The 20,447-nt window shown below is 40.5% G+C and overlaps 2 protein-coding genes across 5 annotated transcripts in view; both read left to right on the top strand.

Moving 5' to 3' along the window:
- The window catches only part of myo3b (myosin IIIB), a 62,855-nt gene extending 59,363 nt beyond the window's left edge, over positions 1-3,492 (top strand). For all 4 annotated transcript variants that reach the window (XM_070975962.1, XM_070975961.1, XM_070975959.1 and 1 more), the window contains one exon: positions 3,354-3,492. The gene's annotated coding sequence lies outside the window, so the exon portion shown is untranslated. The remainder of the gene's footprint in view (positions 1-3,353) is intronic.
- Positions 3,493-7,169: 3,677 nt separating this feature from the next.
- Positions 7,170-10,008, top strand: sp5a (Sp5 transcription factor a). The gene is made up of 2 exons (XM_070975956.1): positions 7,170-7,539; positions 7,914-10,008. The coding sequence occupies exons 1-2, from the start codon at positions 7,489-7,491 to the stop codon at positions 8,988-8,990; spliced, it is 1,128 nt and encodes a 375-aa protein (XP_070832057.1). The 5' UTR covers positions 7,170-7,488; the 3' UTR covers positions 8,991-10,008.
- The last annotated feature ends 10,439 nt before the right edge of the window (positions 10,009-20,447 follow it).

The raw sequence follows: 20,447 nt of genomic DNA, 5'->3' as shown, positions 1-20,447 counted from the left end.
TGGGTGTTTCTTCCCCTGTTTTTCTCTGCCAAATTAACTCCCTGGCTGATTGCCTGCTTTAGCATATGAGAGGAGGTGAGCGGAGGTGTGTAGGTAATTGCCTTGGTTAGCTGATTATGTGTTGCAAAAGGAAAATGTTATGAAATACTGTCGTCACTCTCGTGAAGGATGTTCTGACCTAATGAAATGAAGCTCCCTTATTTGCTCGGACTCCTGGTCGTCTTTAGGGGTCCGCAGGCAGGTCGCTGAGGGTCAGACGCAGCGTCAACGTCAGCGTTCGGGGCCTGACAGCTCTGTTCTCTTTAACACGTCTTCATAAATCCAGCTCCCTCTTGTTTTTCCTCATTAAATCTGACAACATCTGGTGCACGAAAGACGGCTGCTTTAATGTGGCCAGCGTTACTGCTGGTGTTATTCTTGCCATTTTAGCTATTTGCTTCACGTGCAGCACTTTCATTTGAGCTACATCCAAGGCAGCCTCGAACAGCGTTATCCAAAGTTTTAAACCACCTTTATGAAAATCACTCGAGCTGCAGCCTTAACAAATGATGAAAAGCTTTTATTTTCTAAAGAAGCATACTTACCTTTTCACCTAATAGTGATGTCTCACTTCAAAGAGAGAACACGATTAGGCCAACATTGTCCTGTTTCTATATCCTTTGAGTTCAAAGGGAGAGTTTGAATACCTGTATTTCATGTGCAGCCTTTTCAAATACTGTTTTAATGCAGTTTACGTGCTTGTCAGTTTTCCACCACAGTAGAATATATCGCACTGTTTTATGATTGCGTACCTCAGTTTTATGAGTAAAGAATTAATGCCGAGCCTTGTTTTGCAGTAGCTTTTATTCCCACCAACTTCAAGGACAGAGGATGAGCAAGGCGTCCAGAATAGCTACGAACTTAGCATTGTGATGCACTTTGCTGGCTAATGATTGGTGCCAAAGACAGCAGCATAACGCGAGCGTCACCCAGATGTCAGATGTGTGTTGAGGGCTCTGAGCAAGAGAACATTCCCTAAAGACGGCATTAATAAAGAAACTGGTTGAGCCGGGTAGAGACAGAGAGTGAGAGGCAAAGAGGAAGAAGGAGATAAAAGAGTCTGTTGAGTACATACATCAAAGGTCTCTTAATGACAAGGGATGCCATTAGGGTTACAGTGGCTTTTGTTTCAGCTTCCTCACACCTGCAGTTTGTTGAGGGTGCTCTGTGCACTGTTTTGTTGTTAACATTTGCATGAATATAAGATACATGCATGAGGAGATAAGAGTTTGTTGCCGGCTGCTAATCTTGGTGGTGACCAAATGTTTTGGTCAAAATTACGGCTTCCTTTTCATTTGCATAAGAGAGACGTAACCATTCATTTACTTCCTTGTGTAAAGAGGGCTTAAGCCAGAAAAGGCTTACATAGAACAATAGAAACAGTATAGAAAAGCTGTTATCCTGTACACCATGAAATTTATTGACTTAAAAGTTTTCTTGGTGCCTCCGGTGCTGGAATGGGATTTGACAAATCAGAGCGTGAAATTGTGATTAGCCTCTCTCAGTTTGTAGACGGAGCGGGGCACTAGCAGACTTGGCATGGCCAAAGGTGTAACCTGTTTTGTTTTGCCCCGGTGCTGCTTTCCCAGATGGTGGGACCAGCTGCCGTTGAATAAACGCTGGACGGGTAACAGTGTGAGAATTACCACGGCCTTGTTTCAGTTTGGGATGCATAACAGAAAGCTTGTCTTTTTGCCACTGCCAGGAGGAGCAGGGACGTATCACCTGGTGCTCAAGCAAACAACCTTTTGATTGAGGTCAGAAGAAAGTAGAGTCCGGTATAAATGTTTTAAAATCCGTGCAACAGCTCCTAGAAATTTGCGTGGTTGTCTGTGGAGACCCCTCACTATTTTATTTAAGATCACAAGCTCACATACTTTCTGCGGGCATCTATGTTTTCCATTTTTTTTATTTTATAGCAAATGGTTGGTTTGACCTGGGCAACACGATACTGCCTTAGGTTTTCATTGCTTCTCCAAAAGCAACTTTCCTCTTTTGAACATGTTTTATTTTCAATAGTTGCTCAATTTAACTCATTTACACACATTATTTAGCCCAATGCAACATGCATTGTTGCTGTAATGCTGAAGGAAAGTTACTAACCTGAACAAATTGATGATAAAAGTATCAAAAATAGCATTTTGCCAGTATTTGCAGTCCTACCTCGTGTTTTGAAGGAGCTAACTTGTTGTGTACGGTTGAAGTGTTCGTAGACTACAATATTTCCAATTTCCTACAATTACATCATTGCGTACCTAAAGTTGCAAGAAGCATGTAGCGGCTCTTATTGCCTTGTCTTAGTGCTCTGGTGCAATAACACCTCAAAAGTAGCCTCCAAAGGGAAAGAATATTTAAGAATTTAAGTGTGATTAAAACATAAATCAGTATAAATGATGACTGGAGATCTTTTTATTGTAATTCCTACAAGGGCACTGCACACTGTAACCTTGTATATCATCACAGAGAAGGGGAGAGTTTCCCTCTTCAGGGCTGGATTAGCGCATCCAGGGTGGGCTGAGAGAAGGTAAAATGACCTGTCCCGCCCTGCGTGACCCCAGGCCAACCCTGCACATTGCCAAGGCTTTGCTCTTTGCCCTTGAATATGCAGAGATCCCCAGCTTCATAGACTCGGAAGAGAGAGGGAGAAAAAAAGAGTTGTATCGCATTGCAGGGAAAATTAGTGAGACCAAAGTTGGAGTTTCTGTGTGTTGGGGGCTGCGAACAATGGCAGCATTCTGTCAGACAGCAACTTCAAAGGTCGGCTGAGTGACTGCTCTGAGTTATACTTTGTTGTAGATCACTGAGGAAATTCACAGATGTTTTCTCATACGAGACACCATTATAGCGGCTCAAGTACCCAGTAGCCTGGAGCGTCTCTCCCTCCCCCATCCCTCCCTCTCCCTCTCTCTCTCTCTCTCCCACACACACTCAATCTCACTCTCACTCTCACACTCTCCCCACCCCCCCACTCACTCCCCCACCCCACCCTCTTTCCCATCTCTGATATCTCTCGCATGAGACAGATGTGGAACCTGTTTTCTCTCCAACTGTCCAGAGAATCTGGAAAGTTAAAAAAGGGTTGGCGTTGTGGCATTGCCCCAAACTCTGTCGAATCCGCTGTCCTCTATGTCAGTTCGCTCAAAATGTGAAGATCACATGCAGCCCTGCTTTCACATATCCATTTGGGGTCAGTGCAATACGTAGAAAATCGCTGGAATAAAGCTGAACTGAAAGCTGAATCGTGATGGTGATTAGTATTTTGAATATGCTGCATGACGGTGGTTGTCAGCGTGGTTCTTCTCTCTCTCCTGCAGATTGCCTTCTTCACCTCTGAACTGGACCTGAACCAAAACAAACACAGCAACACACTTCATCTATTGTATATTTTTATTTATTTATAGTAAAGTGCTGTTTTATATGAGTCAAATAAATATGTTTCAACTGCTGACCTTTGACGATTGTTTCTTGTGTTCATTGGTAATCAATGGTCCTTTACACATCTATGCAAAACTATGAAAATTATACAGAGAAGTAGAATTTATCAATGGGATCGATCCCTCTTTGGGTCTGTGATTGCAATAATCAAAATATTATCTTTTTTGGGACATATTGCACAGAAATTCAAATCTTGGATCAAAATAGGTATTTGAGCCAACTTCCGCACATGTAGAAAAACACCTGCTTCAGTTTTTAGATCCAACTGCGTGAGTTCTGCTTCCTGTAGCTCCAAGACTTCTCAGATATTCTGCAGATGCTTAAATGCAGCTTCATACGTGTCTCCAGCTCTTAAGAGTATTTCTGTTGATCGAATGTCTTGCTGTATGCTTTAAAGTACTCTGTGAAATCCACGGACGGTCCAGACTGCTTCCATGTTCAAACCTGAGTGTATAGGCAGAAAAACTACTGCAGTGGGGGTTCCTCCAAGTTAATTTTCCCATCAAATGCCGGAGGAAAAATTTCTTTTAGCCAAACCACTGCTGAGGTGACCCTGTAAAACTTGAGGCATGGCCATGAGACGGTAAAGGTTTGGAGCAAGTAAATTACCTCAGGGACTGGACATTGTGTCGAGCACACAGTCATGAATTTCTTACAAACTATATCAAAGTCCTGCTCAGCCACAACCATCCTTCAGCTGGAGTCCCATTGAGATGCATTAAAATGTAAGAACTTGCATTTAAGGCTGAACCAAGTATCTCAAAGGAAGGTATCGATGATTTGGTAATGCTGATGGTTCACAAAATTCATGCAGTTGTCATATATGGCTGGAATTCGCCTTTACATGGCATGACGGCTCACATGTAGAGCAGATTTATGTGAAAATCCACCTTAAATCAGAATTAATGTCTGCTATTTTAATGTCTGCAGATCACTGCAGCCGTTCAGGATTGTAGAAAAATCTTAATTCTGTTTTAAGGTGGATCTTCCCCTTACTTTAACAGTTGTCTGGTTTGACATAAGAGAGCAGATTACAACATTTGACATTTATCTGACATTTAAACCTGACAGCAAAAAGTGGCAGCACTTTTCTGCACAAATACAAACTCGGAGAAAATGTAAAAATGGTTACAACACTGATGTCTGAGCTGGTCAGTAGATTAGCTGCTAACAGCTGGCTACCTGAGTTTAGAGCTGGTGGTCATTTTGTAGTTGTCCTTTCACCTGTTTTGACCCCACTGTGTCAAAATCCTTCATTTCAAATTGCATAAAATGAATACATATAGACCAACAAAGTAGATCTTGCAGTAAAAATATTGTAATACATGTTCTAATACGGCTTCCTTTATAAATTGTTCTTGAGTATCTTTATAAATCAGCTATAATCCATCAGTACAAACACCTTTAGGGTTGCCAAGTCATGAAAATCCCTTGCTGTTGTTTATCCTCTTTCAAGACAGATTTGTGTAAAAACACTTTACTTATGGCATATTCAGATTCTTCATACCTGAATGCTGAGCAGAAAGTGAGAAACCTGAGACTATTTATGAAAATTTTACCAACATTAACAACTAAATTATTACTCAAATAGAAAAGATAAACACAAGTCAGAAGAATTTTTCGCAACCCAAAACTTGTTCTTATTGATCTATAAACCATTCGGTCACTTTATAATTCTCTTTTCACCTGTTTTGAGCTCCTTTGTCTCAAAATCCTTTCATGTCCAAATGCAGAAAGTGAATACATGTACACTAATAAAGTACAATTCACACTTAGTGACCTATGGCTTTCTAAATGCTTAATAAATAATTTACAGATGCACCATAGATTTTCATTTGGGATCCACTAACAAGAGCTTAATAATGTTGATAGGAAGTTTTGGGTTGCCAGATTGTGGAGAAAATCCCCTTTACTTGGTGTTTACCTGTCTCTAGTAATGATTTAGTTATAAATGTTGGTACAACGTTAATAAATACTCATAATCACTGGTTTCACACTTTCTAATAAGACATCAAGGCTGCAGTCTGTCAGTAAGTAATTAATTGTGTTTTTACATAAATCCATCTTACTGAATAATTAAAAACATCAAAAGACAAAGCATACTGTTGTTTTCCTGGGGGAGGATTAAAAAAAAAAAAACAGCAAAAGGGATTTTTCACAACTTGGCAACCCATAAGTTGTAGTTGCTCATAAAGCATAAATATTTGATTTATTAACCAGTAGTTAAGTAATTAGTTATAACTTCAAACAGCTTATAAAGGCACCTTATTAACAAGCGGTACAAATATTTCTTGATCCTGAAAAATTGCAGATGGTCCTCCAACAGGCACGTCTAGGTGTAACTTATCAAAGAGTTACTACAAAGTACACACATGCTCTCTTAAGTAAATGTCAAATTTAAGATGACGTGGCTGAGGATTCAAAGCAGTGACCTTCCCTGTTTTCTGCATGTTTTTTCCAAGCTCTATAAATAAACCTGCTGCTGCCATAACTTGATGTAAACAAGGTTAATCTCCACTAGTTTTTTATCAGTCAACAGTGTGACTACACTGCTCCTGTAGCCAGTTTTGTAGTTTAACATGGCTCCAGTGCAGCCCAGCAGGACTCCCCCTTCCCCTCATGACTGTGTGTAAAGCCGTGGGAGAGGACTGGGAACATTAATCCCTTCAAAGGAACAGATCTAATTCAAAATCTGCCGCTCCAAACTAGTTGAGAGGACAGTGATTGTTTCTGCAGGGAAGCCAGATAAAGATCAGAGAGTTGATATAGAAAACTACAACTTCCATTTCGACTGCTCTGCCACAAAAGTTTGGATATTATCTCATGAAAACTGCATACTTTTGCCTTCATTAAATGTTCTGAAACAAAAAAAAGGACAACATATGATGCTGTGGCCCGCTTTGTGTTGAAGTTTCCTGACATTATAAACACCTCTGTTCCGTTTGGCTGCTTGCATGCATGAGATCCTGCCTTTTCCTCCCCGGACACACTGACACAACAAGTTTATAAGAAACATAATTGAGACATCAGCATTTCAAGTGCTGCCTTTGTCACCTGGTTTAAAACAGAGGTCTACCTTTTGTGGCATGTTAAGTAACACATTATAATTTGAATTAGCTGCTGGGAATTTACCCTGCGGCTCTAAGCTTACGTTTTGATGCTCAACAAAGAGAGAGGGGCAAAAAAAAAATTAAAAAAATCTGAATTAGGAGTCAGGTTCTGATAAAACAAATGAAATGAGTGAAGGAGAAATAAGTATTTAAATAATTCAGAGAGGGCATAATTAAGTGTTTAATGCTGGGTTGTAGTTCAAAGGAACAACAAAGAAATTTTAATTCAAATTAGAAATGTAAAAGAGACGCAGATTGTTCAGAGATGAGAACTTTGTGTTGAGTCACTTGATTTGGTCTCTCTCCTCCATCAAACAGTCGGGCAGCGCTCTTGGAGATCTCCAGAGATAACAATGTCACATTGTCACATAGGGTTCTGCTACAAATCCTTAATTACAAAAAGAGGATCAGATGACTACAGCATCCAATACCGGGGTCTCCAGGCGGCATGGGGGTCTTTGATCAAGAAAATCCAATTATTTGTGTATATACATTTCCCACATAGTGATTACTTCATTAATTGTCCCGCCTTTATCTCCTCCCTTCCCATCCCCCCTAATAATCAGCTCCTTTATCCAGACCAACAAACACACCATAGGAGCTTTGTGGATTCAAAGGATTTGCTTTCCCCTCTCAAAGAGCCGCTATTCTTTGATGATTGGGCAGCGGCAAACTTCAAAGTAATAAATCTTATTTCTGACTGGCTGGCGGCCCACCAAAGTCCTTATCAAATTCTAAGAAGTGATCCCTCACTCTCCAGATAGACCAAGGATATCTCGCAGAGAGGAAGCACTGAGGAGTGGAGACCTGCTCGACGCAATATTTTCCCGCGAATGCACATATTTATCTAAATTAGTGCTTTTATTTTTATTTGTTTTCGCCGAGAGGGAGGAGGACGTTTACCATGGCAGCAGTGGCTGTACTGCGGAATGAAACACTCCAGGCTTTTCTTCAGGTTTGTGCGCAAGTTTCTGTTTACTTTGAGCAACTTGTAAACTTCCTCATCCGAGCCGATGTGCGTCTGCCTTACGAGTCTTTTATATGTAACAAAGGTAAAAGCGGTGCTGCCTTGATAATCCAGTGCCAATATAATTTAATGACTGTGGCTAATTATTGACTCCTGCTGCAACATAACGCAACTTTTATGTCACATCATCGCGGTTCAGGCAACAGGATCGATTGAGAGCAGATGACATTCGAGCTATTTAGACAAACCTTTTTCAGCCTTTTGTTGCATATTCAAACGTGGCGCGTTGTTTGTGTTTTTAACCTCATCAAGTGTGCTAGATACTGATTGTAATACAGACGATGTGTGTCTCGGTTATCCAGGATCGCACTCCAAACTCTTCTCCAGAGAACTGTAAGCACTCTCCGCTGGCTCTCCTGGCTGCCACTTGTAACCGGATCGGCCATCACCACGGATCAAACCCCTCAGATTTCCTCCAGGTCCCCTACGACCCCACTCTGGGCTCCCCTTCGCGTTTATTTCACCCGTGGACTAACGAGGGATCCCCTCAGAGCAGCCTGGCGAGCAACTCTACTTTCGGACTATCCTCCAAGCCCCAGCTGTCTGCGCACATCCAGAGCTCCTTCAGCTCCCACCACGAACTGCCCCTCACCCCTCCGGCGGACCCCTCGTACCCCTATGACTTCTCCCCTGTGAAGATGTTACCTTGCTCCATGCAGTCTCTGCAGTCCACCTGCCCTCCCACCTACGTCCCCGCTGTCAGTTACGCAGCTCCAACTCCCATTCCGCCCGCAATGCCAAGTTTTGTCACGGGACCCTCCGGCCTTGTGCACCAGCAGCAGAGACAGTTGTCCCCAAACCCTGGAGAGGATATTCCGTGGTGGAGCCTCCAGCAGGGGAACCACGTAAGCCACTCTTCCTCCCTCGGTCCCCATCGCTTCCAGCTGCAGAGGGGCTTGGTTCTGGGACATACGGACTTTGCGCAATATCAGACGCAAATCGCGGCTTTGCTGCACACAAAGTCCCCTCTCGCAACTGCGCGACGGTGCAGGAGGTGCAGGTGTCCAAACTGCCAGTCCTCCACGTCCAGCGACGAGCCGGGGAAGAAGAAACAGCACATTTGTCACATACCCGGTTGCGGGAAAGTTTACGGGAAAACTTCTCACCTCAAAGCGCACCTGAGGTGGCACTCTGGAGAGCGGCCGTTTGTGTGCAACTGGCTGTTCTGTGGCAAGAGTTTCACCAGGTCGGACGAGCTGCAGAGACACCTGAGGACTCACACGGGGGAGAAGCGCTTTGTTTGCCCGGACTGCTGCAAGAGGTTCATGAGGAGTGACCACTTGGCAAAACATGTCAAAACTCACCAGAACAAAAAAAGCAAGTGCCACGACAAGACACTTGACCACGTCAAAAGGGAGGACACGAGGAGTATGTTGTAACACACCTTGTAGTCATTTGAAACAGTAGAAATCACTAGTGCAATACAGTCAGTCCTACATTAGTTAAAGTCCACGGTGAGCTGCGTTTTTCTAGGGTATCTGTTTGATTTTGTTGGTTGATTTCTTACATCCTGACAATAGTTTCTAACATTGCTGGTCTGTGTAGCACATTTTTTTTGTATATAGGCTATATAAAGTTTCATAAGTTAATTTGGGACCATGGAGAAGTTCTGGCTCATGAGTTTGAATTCACTGTCTATATCATATCAAGAAGACAAGTTTTCAACTTGTGTTTTGATCATTGTCTTCGGTGGAAGATTTCCCTCCCCTGTAAATTCTATTTAATAGCTTTTGTTGAATGAAAGTGTCCGTTTTTTGCTCCTTATGGGGTGTTTTTAAGCATGCTCTTGAAAAGATCTGCTATTGTTGATATGACCCAAATACTGTGTGAGAATAAAGATTATAACATTTTCCTCAACTCAGATTAATTCATTTAATATCTCTTAGTCATATGGGTGATGAGATGGTCATGTTTTAGGTGGAGAGGATTCTTTCCTGGGTTAGTGTGCCTGGTGAATTGTCAAAGTTTTGCAGTATAACAGTAAAACCCAGATCTTAATTTCCAGCTGTTTTGTTTTGTAAAATCCAAAAATTAAGTGGTTTGAGGATTTGCAGGGAAAGGTTTGCTCATACTTACTGTGCAGCTGCTGGTGATGGTCAGAAATGCGCAATCCACCCAAAATAGAACGATGTCTAATATGATTTTGGCGATCCTGAAGATAAAAAAGATGTTTGCCTTTTTAAAAAAATCTAATTTCTTGCCCTGCTCCTCTGCTGCTGCTGTTTCTGTTTAACCTTTAACACGAGCAAAGCGATATTTAACTAACGTGGAGGTGACAGTTCAGTCGGTCTGGATTGTATTTGAAAATCTTCACAGAAATATTTGAGCATACAGTGTAAACATTTACAATACAGTGTCAAACAGGGAAATATAGCTGTGTGAGCCCTGAAGTTTGGCTGCCAGCTGAGGAAAAACTGACATATAAAGCATCTAAAAGATTCCTCTCTGTCATACTTAGACCTGAGCGCTTCAAAGGTGCATACAGGTACTCCTATCCGCAACAATTTAATTCAACTCCAAACTCTCCCTCTAAAAAATTGCTCAATTTCATGGATAAAAATGCAAACAACCCTCAAAATAAATAAAAGAAATTCACTTTAAGTTGTGTAGAGAATGTCACACATTTTCTCCACAGTTGATGCTAATTTTTCTGCCATTAAAGCCAACTCCTCGAATGCACTAATTTGTTAATGCACTCTAATAGATGTGCTCTGTTTGTTTTGTGCCACAGTTTTTTGCATTTTACATTTAGCTCTGAGGACTTTGCAGTGACACCGCAGGCTGCGACGAGACCCATTAACAGAGGAACGCTTTGCCTTTTAGCTGCAGTATCTCTGGATTCCTGTTACTCTCAGGATGGGCAGCAGGTTTCACGTCTTACCTGTCTGAGTTTCTCAGCGGATGATTGATGGCAGTTCCTGACCAAACTAACTGGCTAGTCTTTTTTTTGTCCAACAGAGAGGGGAAATAACAATAATTGTAGCGCAGTTTGCACACTTATGATATAGTAACACCTACACTAAGTGTCATGTAATATTGATCAGTGCTGCAGCGCAGCAGTGCCTCACACAAAGTGCAGTAAACTAACTCAGTATTTCATGTAGACTTCCTCCACCCAGATTGCCACATCCTGACTGGGGATTTCAAGTGAATATACTTTGATTTTCTAACCTTTAGCGCAGCTGCCAGTGTTGGAAGAAGTATTCTGATCCTTCACTTAAGCAAAAGGACAAATCCAGCACTGTAAAAATACTCTATTACAACTAGGTCCTGCATGAAAAATCCTACTTCAGTAAAATTGCAGAAGTATCTGAAGCAAAATGTAGTTAGAGTATGAAGGTAAAAGTACTGGTTTGGTCCCTCTGACTGAAATATTATCATATGTGAGATCATTACATTGTTCATACTGAAGCATTAGTGAGTAAGCAGCATGTTACTGCTGTAGGTGCTGGAGGTGAAGCCAGTTTGAACTACTTTATATACAGTTTTATACACGGGCACCAGATATATGACTAATGAAAGAGGAAAGAAAGGACAACATTTAGGTTTTTGGTGAGATGATGGATCATTTGAACATTTATTGAAATGAAACCATGTGAGACGTTTAGCGGGAAAAATCACTGTTTGGTAGAGCTGTTAAAAGCTTATAGACATCTGACATGTGACCCCGACTACACACTGTTTTTATGGGTTAGGGTTAGGGTCAGACGTCACAAGCCAAAAAGGTTGGAACCCACTAGTTTACTCTTTAACAGTCCATTGTATTTAAAAAGCTTGGTATTTTATCCATTTTGTAAAATCTTCATCTCAAAAGTAACTAAAACTGTCAAATAAATGTAGTGGAGTCGAAAAGTACGATGTTTCCTTCTGAAGTGTAGCGGAGCGGAAGTACAAATGGAATTACTCAAGTACCTCAAAATTGTACTTCCATACAGTACTTGATGTACTTAGTTGCTTTCCACCTCAGGCAGCTACTTTCTATGTAACTCACAAACAGAGAAGTGATGAGCTCTTCAGCATCTGATAGATCTGAACGATGACACAATGATCCAAACATCCAGTTCAGCGCCTCAGCCGTGCAGAGCAGAGCGCTGCTGGCCTGCAGTGACACTGCTCTCCTGTCAGTCTCATGAGGGATCACTGAAAATGTCAGCATGAGGAGAGCAGCTGCTGCCATTCTTTGGCATTTTGAACTGTCAGTTTTCTGCCCCAACAGCGCCCCCTTTTGTAAGCTGCCTCAGTGGTTCATCAGAGCAGACAAATACTATCCTGACAAAGGTAACTGATTACTGCAGAGGTCCATGTTTAGAGGACAGTTACCTTTGAAAATCCATCCTTTTACCCCATGTCTGAGTCCATTTTTAATACTCAATTTCATTATTGCTTCACTGCAACAACAGCAAGCGGGTTTTACCTGTTTGAAATGTAGTTTAGTTTACATAATTATCCTGATACAACTCCTTTCATCTGGGGACTTAAAGCTACAATTTAAAACTCAAATGCCCCACACACCTGATATTTGTTATATTTCTCCTTACAATATGCAACAATGTACAAGCAGTAGTACTAGGCAACATTTAAATACAGCTTATGTTTGCTCGTGTTGTCAAAGGTTTGTTTACATCAGTCATTTTCATCTAAAACTCAAACGCTTCATTTACATACAGTGTATGATGAATGTACCTGTAATTTTTATACATATAAAAATGATAAATGCAGCTTTAAAAAAAACAAAATGTTAAAATTGTCTGCTGCAGTTTTCAGTTACATTTATTAGCTGCAGTATTAAGACCAGATTGGACATAAAATACTGCACTGTCGTGTACTATTTTGTATATATGGCCTTGTTGTACACATGCTGCTATATTCACTTGATAGTAGCTGCGCAAGTGGGACTTACAGAGTTGTATCCAGTTCTGCTAAAAGCAAAGAATGAACTGCATTAATATTACTGTACATTCATCAGGAAAAGAGGAAAAACCTACAGTAATATGATGAGATGTGACCATTTGAACTATAAAGTCTTTATCCACATTTTATGATCCTATTATAAATTGATGCCTATGGATGGATAGGTTGAATGCACCAGGCTGGCTCTGCACAAAGGCATTGTTCAGCTCTGATTTGGCTTCATTGTCCAACCTACAGTCACTATTCTCTAATACCGCAGGAGGTCATAATGCTTAATTGTTCAGAGAAAGGATATTGTATGTTGTGGCTTAAGTTTAGTTTCTGAAAATGAATGAAAGACTTAAGAACTTCAGATATCCATATGACACATGCCTGCCCATTTAATCTCAGCAGTCTGATAGAAAGAAAAGCCTCATTAATATTATTCGCATAAGCATTATTTCGGATCAAAATGCTCATTTTTTATGTCATTCCCTTCAGGGTTACACTTCTATAGTAATGTGGAAACGGTTAATAAATGGAGAACTGGACTTGTAAGCAAATTTACTTTCTAAGTGTTTGTTAATGATAATGCAAACTATAACTCCTGTGAAGCATCTATAACTGGTGTATAGACAATAAGTGGGTCAAAATTGACCATTTTGGGTCAAAATAGGGCGAGTGTACTAACTTCACAGTTCTCTTTCCTGTCCTGCAGCATAGTGGGGACACTGACTTTTCGGTGCCAAAACTACTTGAAATGTAAATAATACATTTGGTGTCTGAAAATTGTTTTTATCCATGTTAAATTCACCGCTATCTGGACAGAAGACAAACATCAATATAACAGGTATTTCCAAACATTTGAATTATAATGAATGTATTTGTTATTTGATATTTATTGATGATATGTATCATTTAAATTCTGTTTATTTATCATATTTATTAATTAATTATACATTTCTTTTTTCAAATACTTACAGCTTTGCAAACATCATCCACTGATGAAGCCCACAGGATGCTGCTGAAAGCTGTCAGTAATCTAATAAGGTGACCTTGACTTCTTTATTTCTTAATTTTGCCAAACTACTATTTCCAAAAACATGAAAGTGTCTATATGTTCAACACACTGAGGTTTGTTTTTTTATGTAATCATGTATCATTAAATATAAATGCAGCTTTGTTATTCCGTCTTATCCATCACTCATTAACTTAGCGGATGGTGAAACAGTTGTTGATGAATACAGTAATAAAAACTGAAAAATGTCCTTTTATCTGCTTAAAACTACATTATACTGTGTTCTTAACAATTCAAGCATTCATGTAATGGTTATACATACTATATAGAACAGAAATGATGAGCGCAGCAATGAGTACTGAAAAGAGTTAAGACATTTATTATTACACTTCCAATTCAGAAAAGAAAATATGTTCACATATTAACGACCATGTTTAGGAATCACATTGATGATCAAGGTTTAGGCCCTCAGATGGAAAACTGAAATGATTCACTGCAGTCACGTGATTTGGGGATGAGTCCAGTCAGCGATGGGACACACTGTCATCAGACACAACACTGCTTCACTGTGGCTTTGGCTCTGCAGAGGATGTTCAAAATGAAATGACTGACAAGCAGTGGCATGAATCAAATCCCTGATGTAAACAGCTCTGTGGCACTCTATGGAGGATAGTTATGTACTGCCTGGAAACGTGGAGCTGGTGTTACGTTTAGTGTGGAAAGTGTGTCTGGACATTCAGATGAATGATAATTAAATCTGTGAGCTGAAGTTGAATGAGCTGAGGAGCATCTGTGCTCAAAGCTTTTGTGCCTTTAAAGGTTTCAAATCTGAAGTATTTTAATAGTTCATCTTAAGTATTTGAATACTTACCACAAAATGTGTGTGTTCAATGTTCAATGTGTTTATTAAGAGGTTAAAATAAATAGAACTCTTTCAGGTCATCTGCTTCGTACTGTTGTGTATAAAAAGAAATCTGCATATGCATCAAGAATCTGTGGGCAGGGGACAAGATTTGAGTTTTGGAGGCGTTCTGGTTTCCATTTGGAGGTTGTTTGTAGTCCGACTGGTATTGATCAGTCACGTTTGAGCGGCTTTGGTTGCATGTAGTCTGTTTGGAGAGCAAAAGAGGAGGAATGCTTTGGCTGAGCTGCAGTCTAGGAACACTTTGGCTATTGTCTGACAGCAATTTATTTTTTCATTAGCTTTTTTAGAAATCCATCATCATTTGTATGCAAATGTCTGTTTATAGAGATCAGCCAAAATGTCCTCTGACTCAATTTTTCATGTTTGAAGTTGCTAATCAGACTATAAACAATGACCCAGACACAGAAGAGGAAGTCTTGACCCGGATATCTGTTATCAGTTATCAGGATGTCCAGGGGCTCCACCGGAAGCCCTGAAACACTGTCCATTGCTCCCAGAGGCTAAACAGAAATCAGATGATAGCTGACTGGTCCAAAGATTGACTTCACATCGACTGTGTAGGTGTGGTATGATCTGATTTAACTGACAGAGCTGCCTCCCAGCTGTCATCAGGTTTTTAATCAACTGTTGCTCAGCTTAGATTGGTGCACAGAAATGACACCACCTTTTTCCAAACTGAGTCCCGCCCACTTCAAAATAGTGAGACAAACAAAAATACAGAAAATCTTTGAGGCCTTCGCATAGAAATTAAGACCAGAAAATCACCAGATGGTGACCAGAGAGAGCTTGTTAAGCCTCCCTACATGGTAGAAATATTTTGTCTTGAAGACCCAAAAAGGAACATTTTAATGGGGAAACTGGCTCTCTACCAGGCACTGGACGAGAGAAGCTTTGTTATCGTTGCCCCCTGCCCTCTGTGTGGTCATCATTTTAACCAAACCACATTGTTTCCTGAACCTTTAACAAAATACTTATTTTAACAGAAGATCTTTCCCAAAAGCTTTCTCCAGCTAATGTGTGGCTATGCTAAAGTAAATTTGCATACCATAGAAGAGACCATTGGCCTTACAGAGGTCTGCACTGTCCAAGTTCGCCACCTAGTTTTACAGGTGTTTTTTAAAGGTATGTGAAGCAACAAACAACAGATTTTGTGCTTTAATTTGCAGGACTTGTTGCGACTGAACTAAAGACACTGAATGCATCATTGCTGTGGACAGTGAGTGAACAGTTCATTATGCATATTTGAACAAAGACGAATCTTTGAATTGAACTATTTGAATCAGCAAAGTGATTCGTAGTTTCCGCCCTGGACTCACCTGCGTAGGAATATCTGCTTTCTGGCACCTGTAACTGCTGTACAAACACTCTTTAAAGGGAACTAATCTGGAGAGAGTCGAGCTCAGCTCCGTTGTGTGTTCACACAGGACCTTTAAGTGCCTCTAGCTGTGAGAAGGTGATAGAGATTTTAATGTCTCACAGGAGACTCATTTAAACTACACCCAGTGGTTAGGACAACACAACAGGCTCCTTCCAAGACAATAAACCTTGTTTTGTAGCGTAACCAAGATAACCTCTTATTGCGTCTCTTCCCATCTGCAAAGCACAACAGCTGAAGAGTGCAGGGGAATGAAAACGTTAAAATGCCTGTTGTTCTTCAGTTTATTTAATGTACATGTTACCTTAGACAGAGATGTCATTGCTTTATAGTACCATGAAGACATTTAGAGATTTATTTTCCATTGTTAAATAATTCCTCTGATTGTAACGAGCCATTTGAGCCATTTACATTTTTATGAGAAAATTAAAGGATTGTGCTTTTCACATTTTAATTGGCTTTTGAGGAAAAATGGGGTATTGGGTATTTAAACCATGAAAAATTGTTAAATTAGATTCTAACTTTGACTTGTTATAACTAGACATATAAAAGTGTTGTGATAAAGAGCAAATTTCATGCCAGTTCTGATTAAAATGATGACTCTTAAATGGAGATTTATGTGTAAGAGGTCAGCAGTCAGTCTCACGCTGGGCTCCATGTTTTATACATCACTGCACAGTGATTAAAATGTAATTAAAACATGTTATTTTTCTTCATAACTGATTTCCGTCTCTTTATTGAATGCACAAGTATGTTTAGATGCAGAGAAGCATTAACATATCTTGATACAATGATACAAGTACTTGAACCAGCTACGCCCCTGTGGATGTGTTTTTATCCCCTTAGCATTCATGATACAACTTCTGTCCTTGGCCCTCTTTGAGCTTAAACCTTATTCAAGAGGTTGGTGATTCTAACTCACCCCACCAAACTCCTAGTTAATTGTAAAATGGGCAAAAAGGTGGAGCTTGGGTGGAGCTGACGTGAGTCAAATGAAGCCTAGTTGCTGAAACCTAGCTGACATTCAAAGCACCCATGCCCATAATTATGCATAACTTGAAATCTTCATGTGATTTAAATTAATAAGTTACATAAAAATTCACCCCCGTACAATTGTCATAAATTGGGAAACAGAGATATCTACTAAGTTAGCATGCTAACCAGCTAGCCCTGATCCGTTATGTATTGCAGCACCACTTTGTACTGGACTTTCTTGCTCTTTATACTCTGTCATCATTATTACTACAACCACTAGAGGTCAAGAAATAACAATAAATGTAAATAAAATTCTTAATAACCTGCTGGCAAAATCGACCTATACAGTCATTTTTCTGATGAGGATGGTCTTGCATATCTTACAAATTGTGCCAAATTTGTCAGTGTGTAAGCAGCATTTTATTTCTGTAGCTGCTCAGGGTGGAGATACTTTTTTTTATATATACAGTTAAGTAGTTTAGTCCATTGATTCCAAGTCTAGAGGTCGTGCCCCCTCCAAAAATAAATAAATAAATGAAATAAATCAACTGTGAGATGATAAATGGGGTCAAAACAAAGAAAGAACAAAGTTATGATACATCAATTCAGATCAATTTCTCAGATTTTTCTGTTAAACAAAGGAGAAACACCTCTCTTCTTTTTCATGAATAGTAGCAGTTGCAGTGGATGTCAGGCAGGGCCATGGTAGGAGACACAGCCGTAATCCACAACCCAGGTTCAACCACTGTCCATGGGGACCTGAGAGACGAGCAAACATAAAGACTCCAGGGAAGACGCTGTTGGTAGGACATGCAAGCATAGAGGTGGAGAGGGAGAGAAGAACAGAGGAGCTTGTATTGTTGGAAGCCCCCTGACAGTCTAAACCTATACCAGCATAACTAGGGCCTGGTCTAAAGATAAGCCTGAGCCAGCCCTATCTATAAGCTTTATCAAAAAGTTTTAAGCAGGCTCTTAGATTCTTAGGTAGAGATGATGTCTGCCTCGCAGCCAAAGACTGGAAGATGGTTCCACAGGAGAGGAGCTTGAAAGCTAAAGGCTCTTGCTCCCATTCTGCTTTTGGAGACTTTAGGAACTATATCTCAAAATCACATCTCAATGAAGTCATCATTATCAATTCTATCATCCTCTGAGTTATTCAGGAACAAATGAATTTATCAATCATTAGGTTGTTCCTGGTTTGTTCCTCACTCATTCTTTGGTAGCTACTTAGTATTTTTTCTCTTTTAATTTTGTAAATTGTTGGCAATTGTTACCAATATTTAATTGATTAATAAGTTTAGAGAGAAATATGACATTTTAAAGACCTTTTTTCCTTTTTTGGGGGGGCTATAGCCCTGGAATGGTTCCAGATCTTGGTTGCTGATGTTATCATTGCTTCTTCTGCTTTAACAAGATCAAACAGGGCTTTTCACACATGCAGCATTAGCCCATTTTATCTTAAATCCTCAGCTAAGAGTGGAACATCACCAGCATGAGTCTTCTCTCAGCAGGTGTCTGTCTGCTGGAGGCTGAGTTTTAGAGTAGCTGTCTGCAGACTGATTCTTGGAAAATAACTTTGAGCGAACTCGTAATTAATCTGTGCCATCTGAATTTTGTTTGTTTTCTTAAACTGCAACATGAAGTGCTTTGCATTGTCATCGGACTATTTATTCAAGGCACTCCCACGGAGCCAGATTTGTGCATGGGTGCTTCTTGAGCTGAGAGGGTGAGAAGATGAAAAGTTTCTACGATGAGGGAGACACCAGTGAGACACCGTGTGACGGTCGAGGGGAATTCACTGAGGGCTGCAGCATCAGAGAGAAACAGGAACAGGACCAGACAACGTTCGCTCTCTCTCCAGGTGATGTCTTATTTCTCTCACAGTCACTGGAAATTCAGACCAGTAGATGTGTTTAAATCAGATTTTGCTCACAGATTGAAAATAATCTGTGTCACAAACACACATAGAGGAATAATCTGTCCCCCTGACACCCCCTCCCCTCTCTCTCGGTCTCATTCTCTGCATTTGGATTATGCCCCATCTCGTGGACAGTTTCATACAGCCTCTGGTGGAAAAACAACCCCACCCCATTTTCCCTTTGGTTTTTACATCTTTTGTGGTGTTTTTACATCACACCTTTGCAGCAGATAAACAAAAAACAGAAAAACCTTCTTTTTTTTCTATTTTACAAAGACCACATGACAGGCCTTGGCAGAGAACAGGTAAACAATAGATGTGAAATGCATTTGTTGTGAAGAATATTGGTTATACACAAACCTAGATTATCAAAGAGACAACGTGGACAATGACCTCCAGGGACTCTCAGAGGCCCCCAAAACTCCAAGATCACTGGGTGACAGTTACTTTGTGGTAAATTGGTTAATTGGAAATTTGATCAGCACAATATGAATTGAACTGATGAGGGCCTTAAAGGATAGGTTCCAAGTCTATTTCAATGCAAGACTCACATGACTGTATGTTTGTTGAGTTATTGGTCACTGTAATGGTTCCTCATGTCCATACTGCCTGTGAAAAGATCCCTCCCTAATGTGAATCCAGTCTTAGAACTGCTGGGACAAATTCCAGACTCCTCATTTTGTGCAAAAAATCATTTTTAAATTCAGCTGAGGATCAGTATCTTTCATTTTTAGTATAAAATTGTCTCTTCCTGTGTCCACAGGAAGTGTTTCTATGCTAAGCTGTGGTGCTGGCATAGTAACAAAAAGGGAATTTCATACAGACACAAGGGATTTCTTCAAGCCCAGTATGAACAGCAGCTGGTACCTCTGTCAAAGTACATAAGTACACGTGAGTATTGTTTTAAGATGGGGCCCTGCTCAAAACCTAGTCTTTATTACTTATCTTAACATTCAATATTGTAAATATGGTGCATATAAGTACCTAAATCAGTATGTTCTGTGAAATAGCAAATATGCTAACAGCAGTTCTGGCCCCGGCCTGAAAGGGAGGAACCAGGAAGTCAAGGGGGGCCTCAAGCCCAGTTTTGTCCCCAATCCAGCCCTGTGAGGCAGGACGCTGTGGAGCTGTCCGGTGCTGAAAACACTGATCATGTGCTGTATGTAAAGTCCAGATCAGAGCAACAGTGTCACATCATGACAAGATAACCTTTCATCAGATTCAGGAAATAAAAAATAACAAATCTCCTAGCAGCTTGTGGTTGACTGCTTGTGATTGGCGGCCTGTGTGTGTGTGTGTGTGTGTGTGTGTGTGTGTGTGTGTGTGTGTGTGTGTGTGTGTGTGTGTGTGTGTGTGTGTGTGTGTGTTCATGTATGATGGAGACGTGTTCCAGATTAATGAGTGCGTTTATAATTAGCCCCATGAAGTATTTCTGGAATGGCCCATTTGTGCTCTGCTCCTGCAGGACTCATTCTTGGTTTCTCACTGCCACCTTGTGGATTTCGGTTTTTTCGACCTTTCGGTGTGTCATGATGTCGCAGGTTACATCTTCACCATTCAAGCCCCATCCTGTCTGCACAAGAAGTGGCAAAATAAGGCGCATACTCCTGATTTAATCCCAATTAGCGATGAGATTATCTGCAAATGTGTTTACTAATCTGGCAAAATCAGTCACGGGATTGGAGTAATAGAAATAAATAAACTAATGAAAGCAATTAAGAGAATTTAGGCTCGT

This window comes from Chaetodon trifascialis, chromosome 12, assembly GCF_039877785.1.
Source record: "Chaetodon trifascialis isolate fChaTrf1 chromosome 12, fChaTrf1.hap1, whole genome shotgun sequence".
NCBI classification, from domain to species: domain Eukaryota; kingdom Metazoa; phylum Chordata; class Actinopteri; order Chaetodontiformes; family Chaetodontidae; genus Chaetodon; species Chaetodon trifascialis.
Note: the sequence above shows the minus strand (reverse complement) of the source record. Positions and strands in the feature narration are given on the sequence as shown.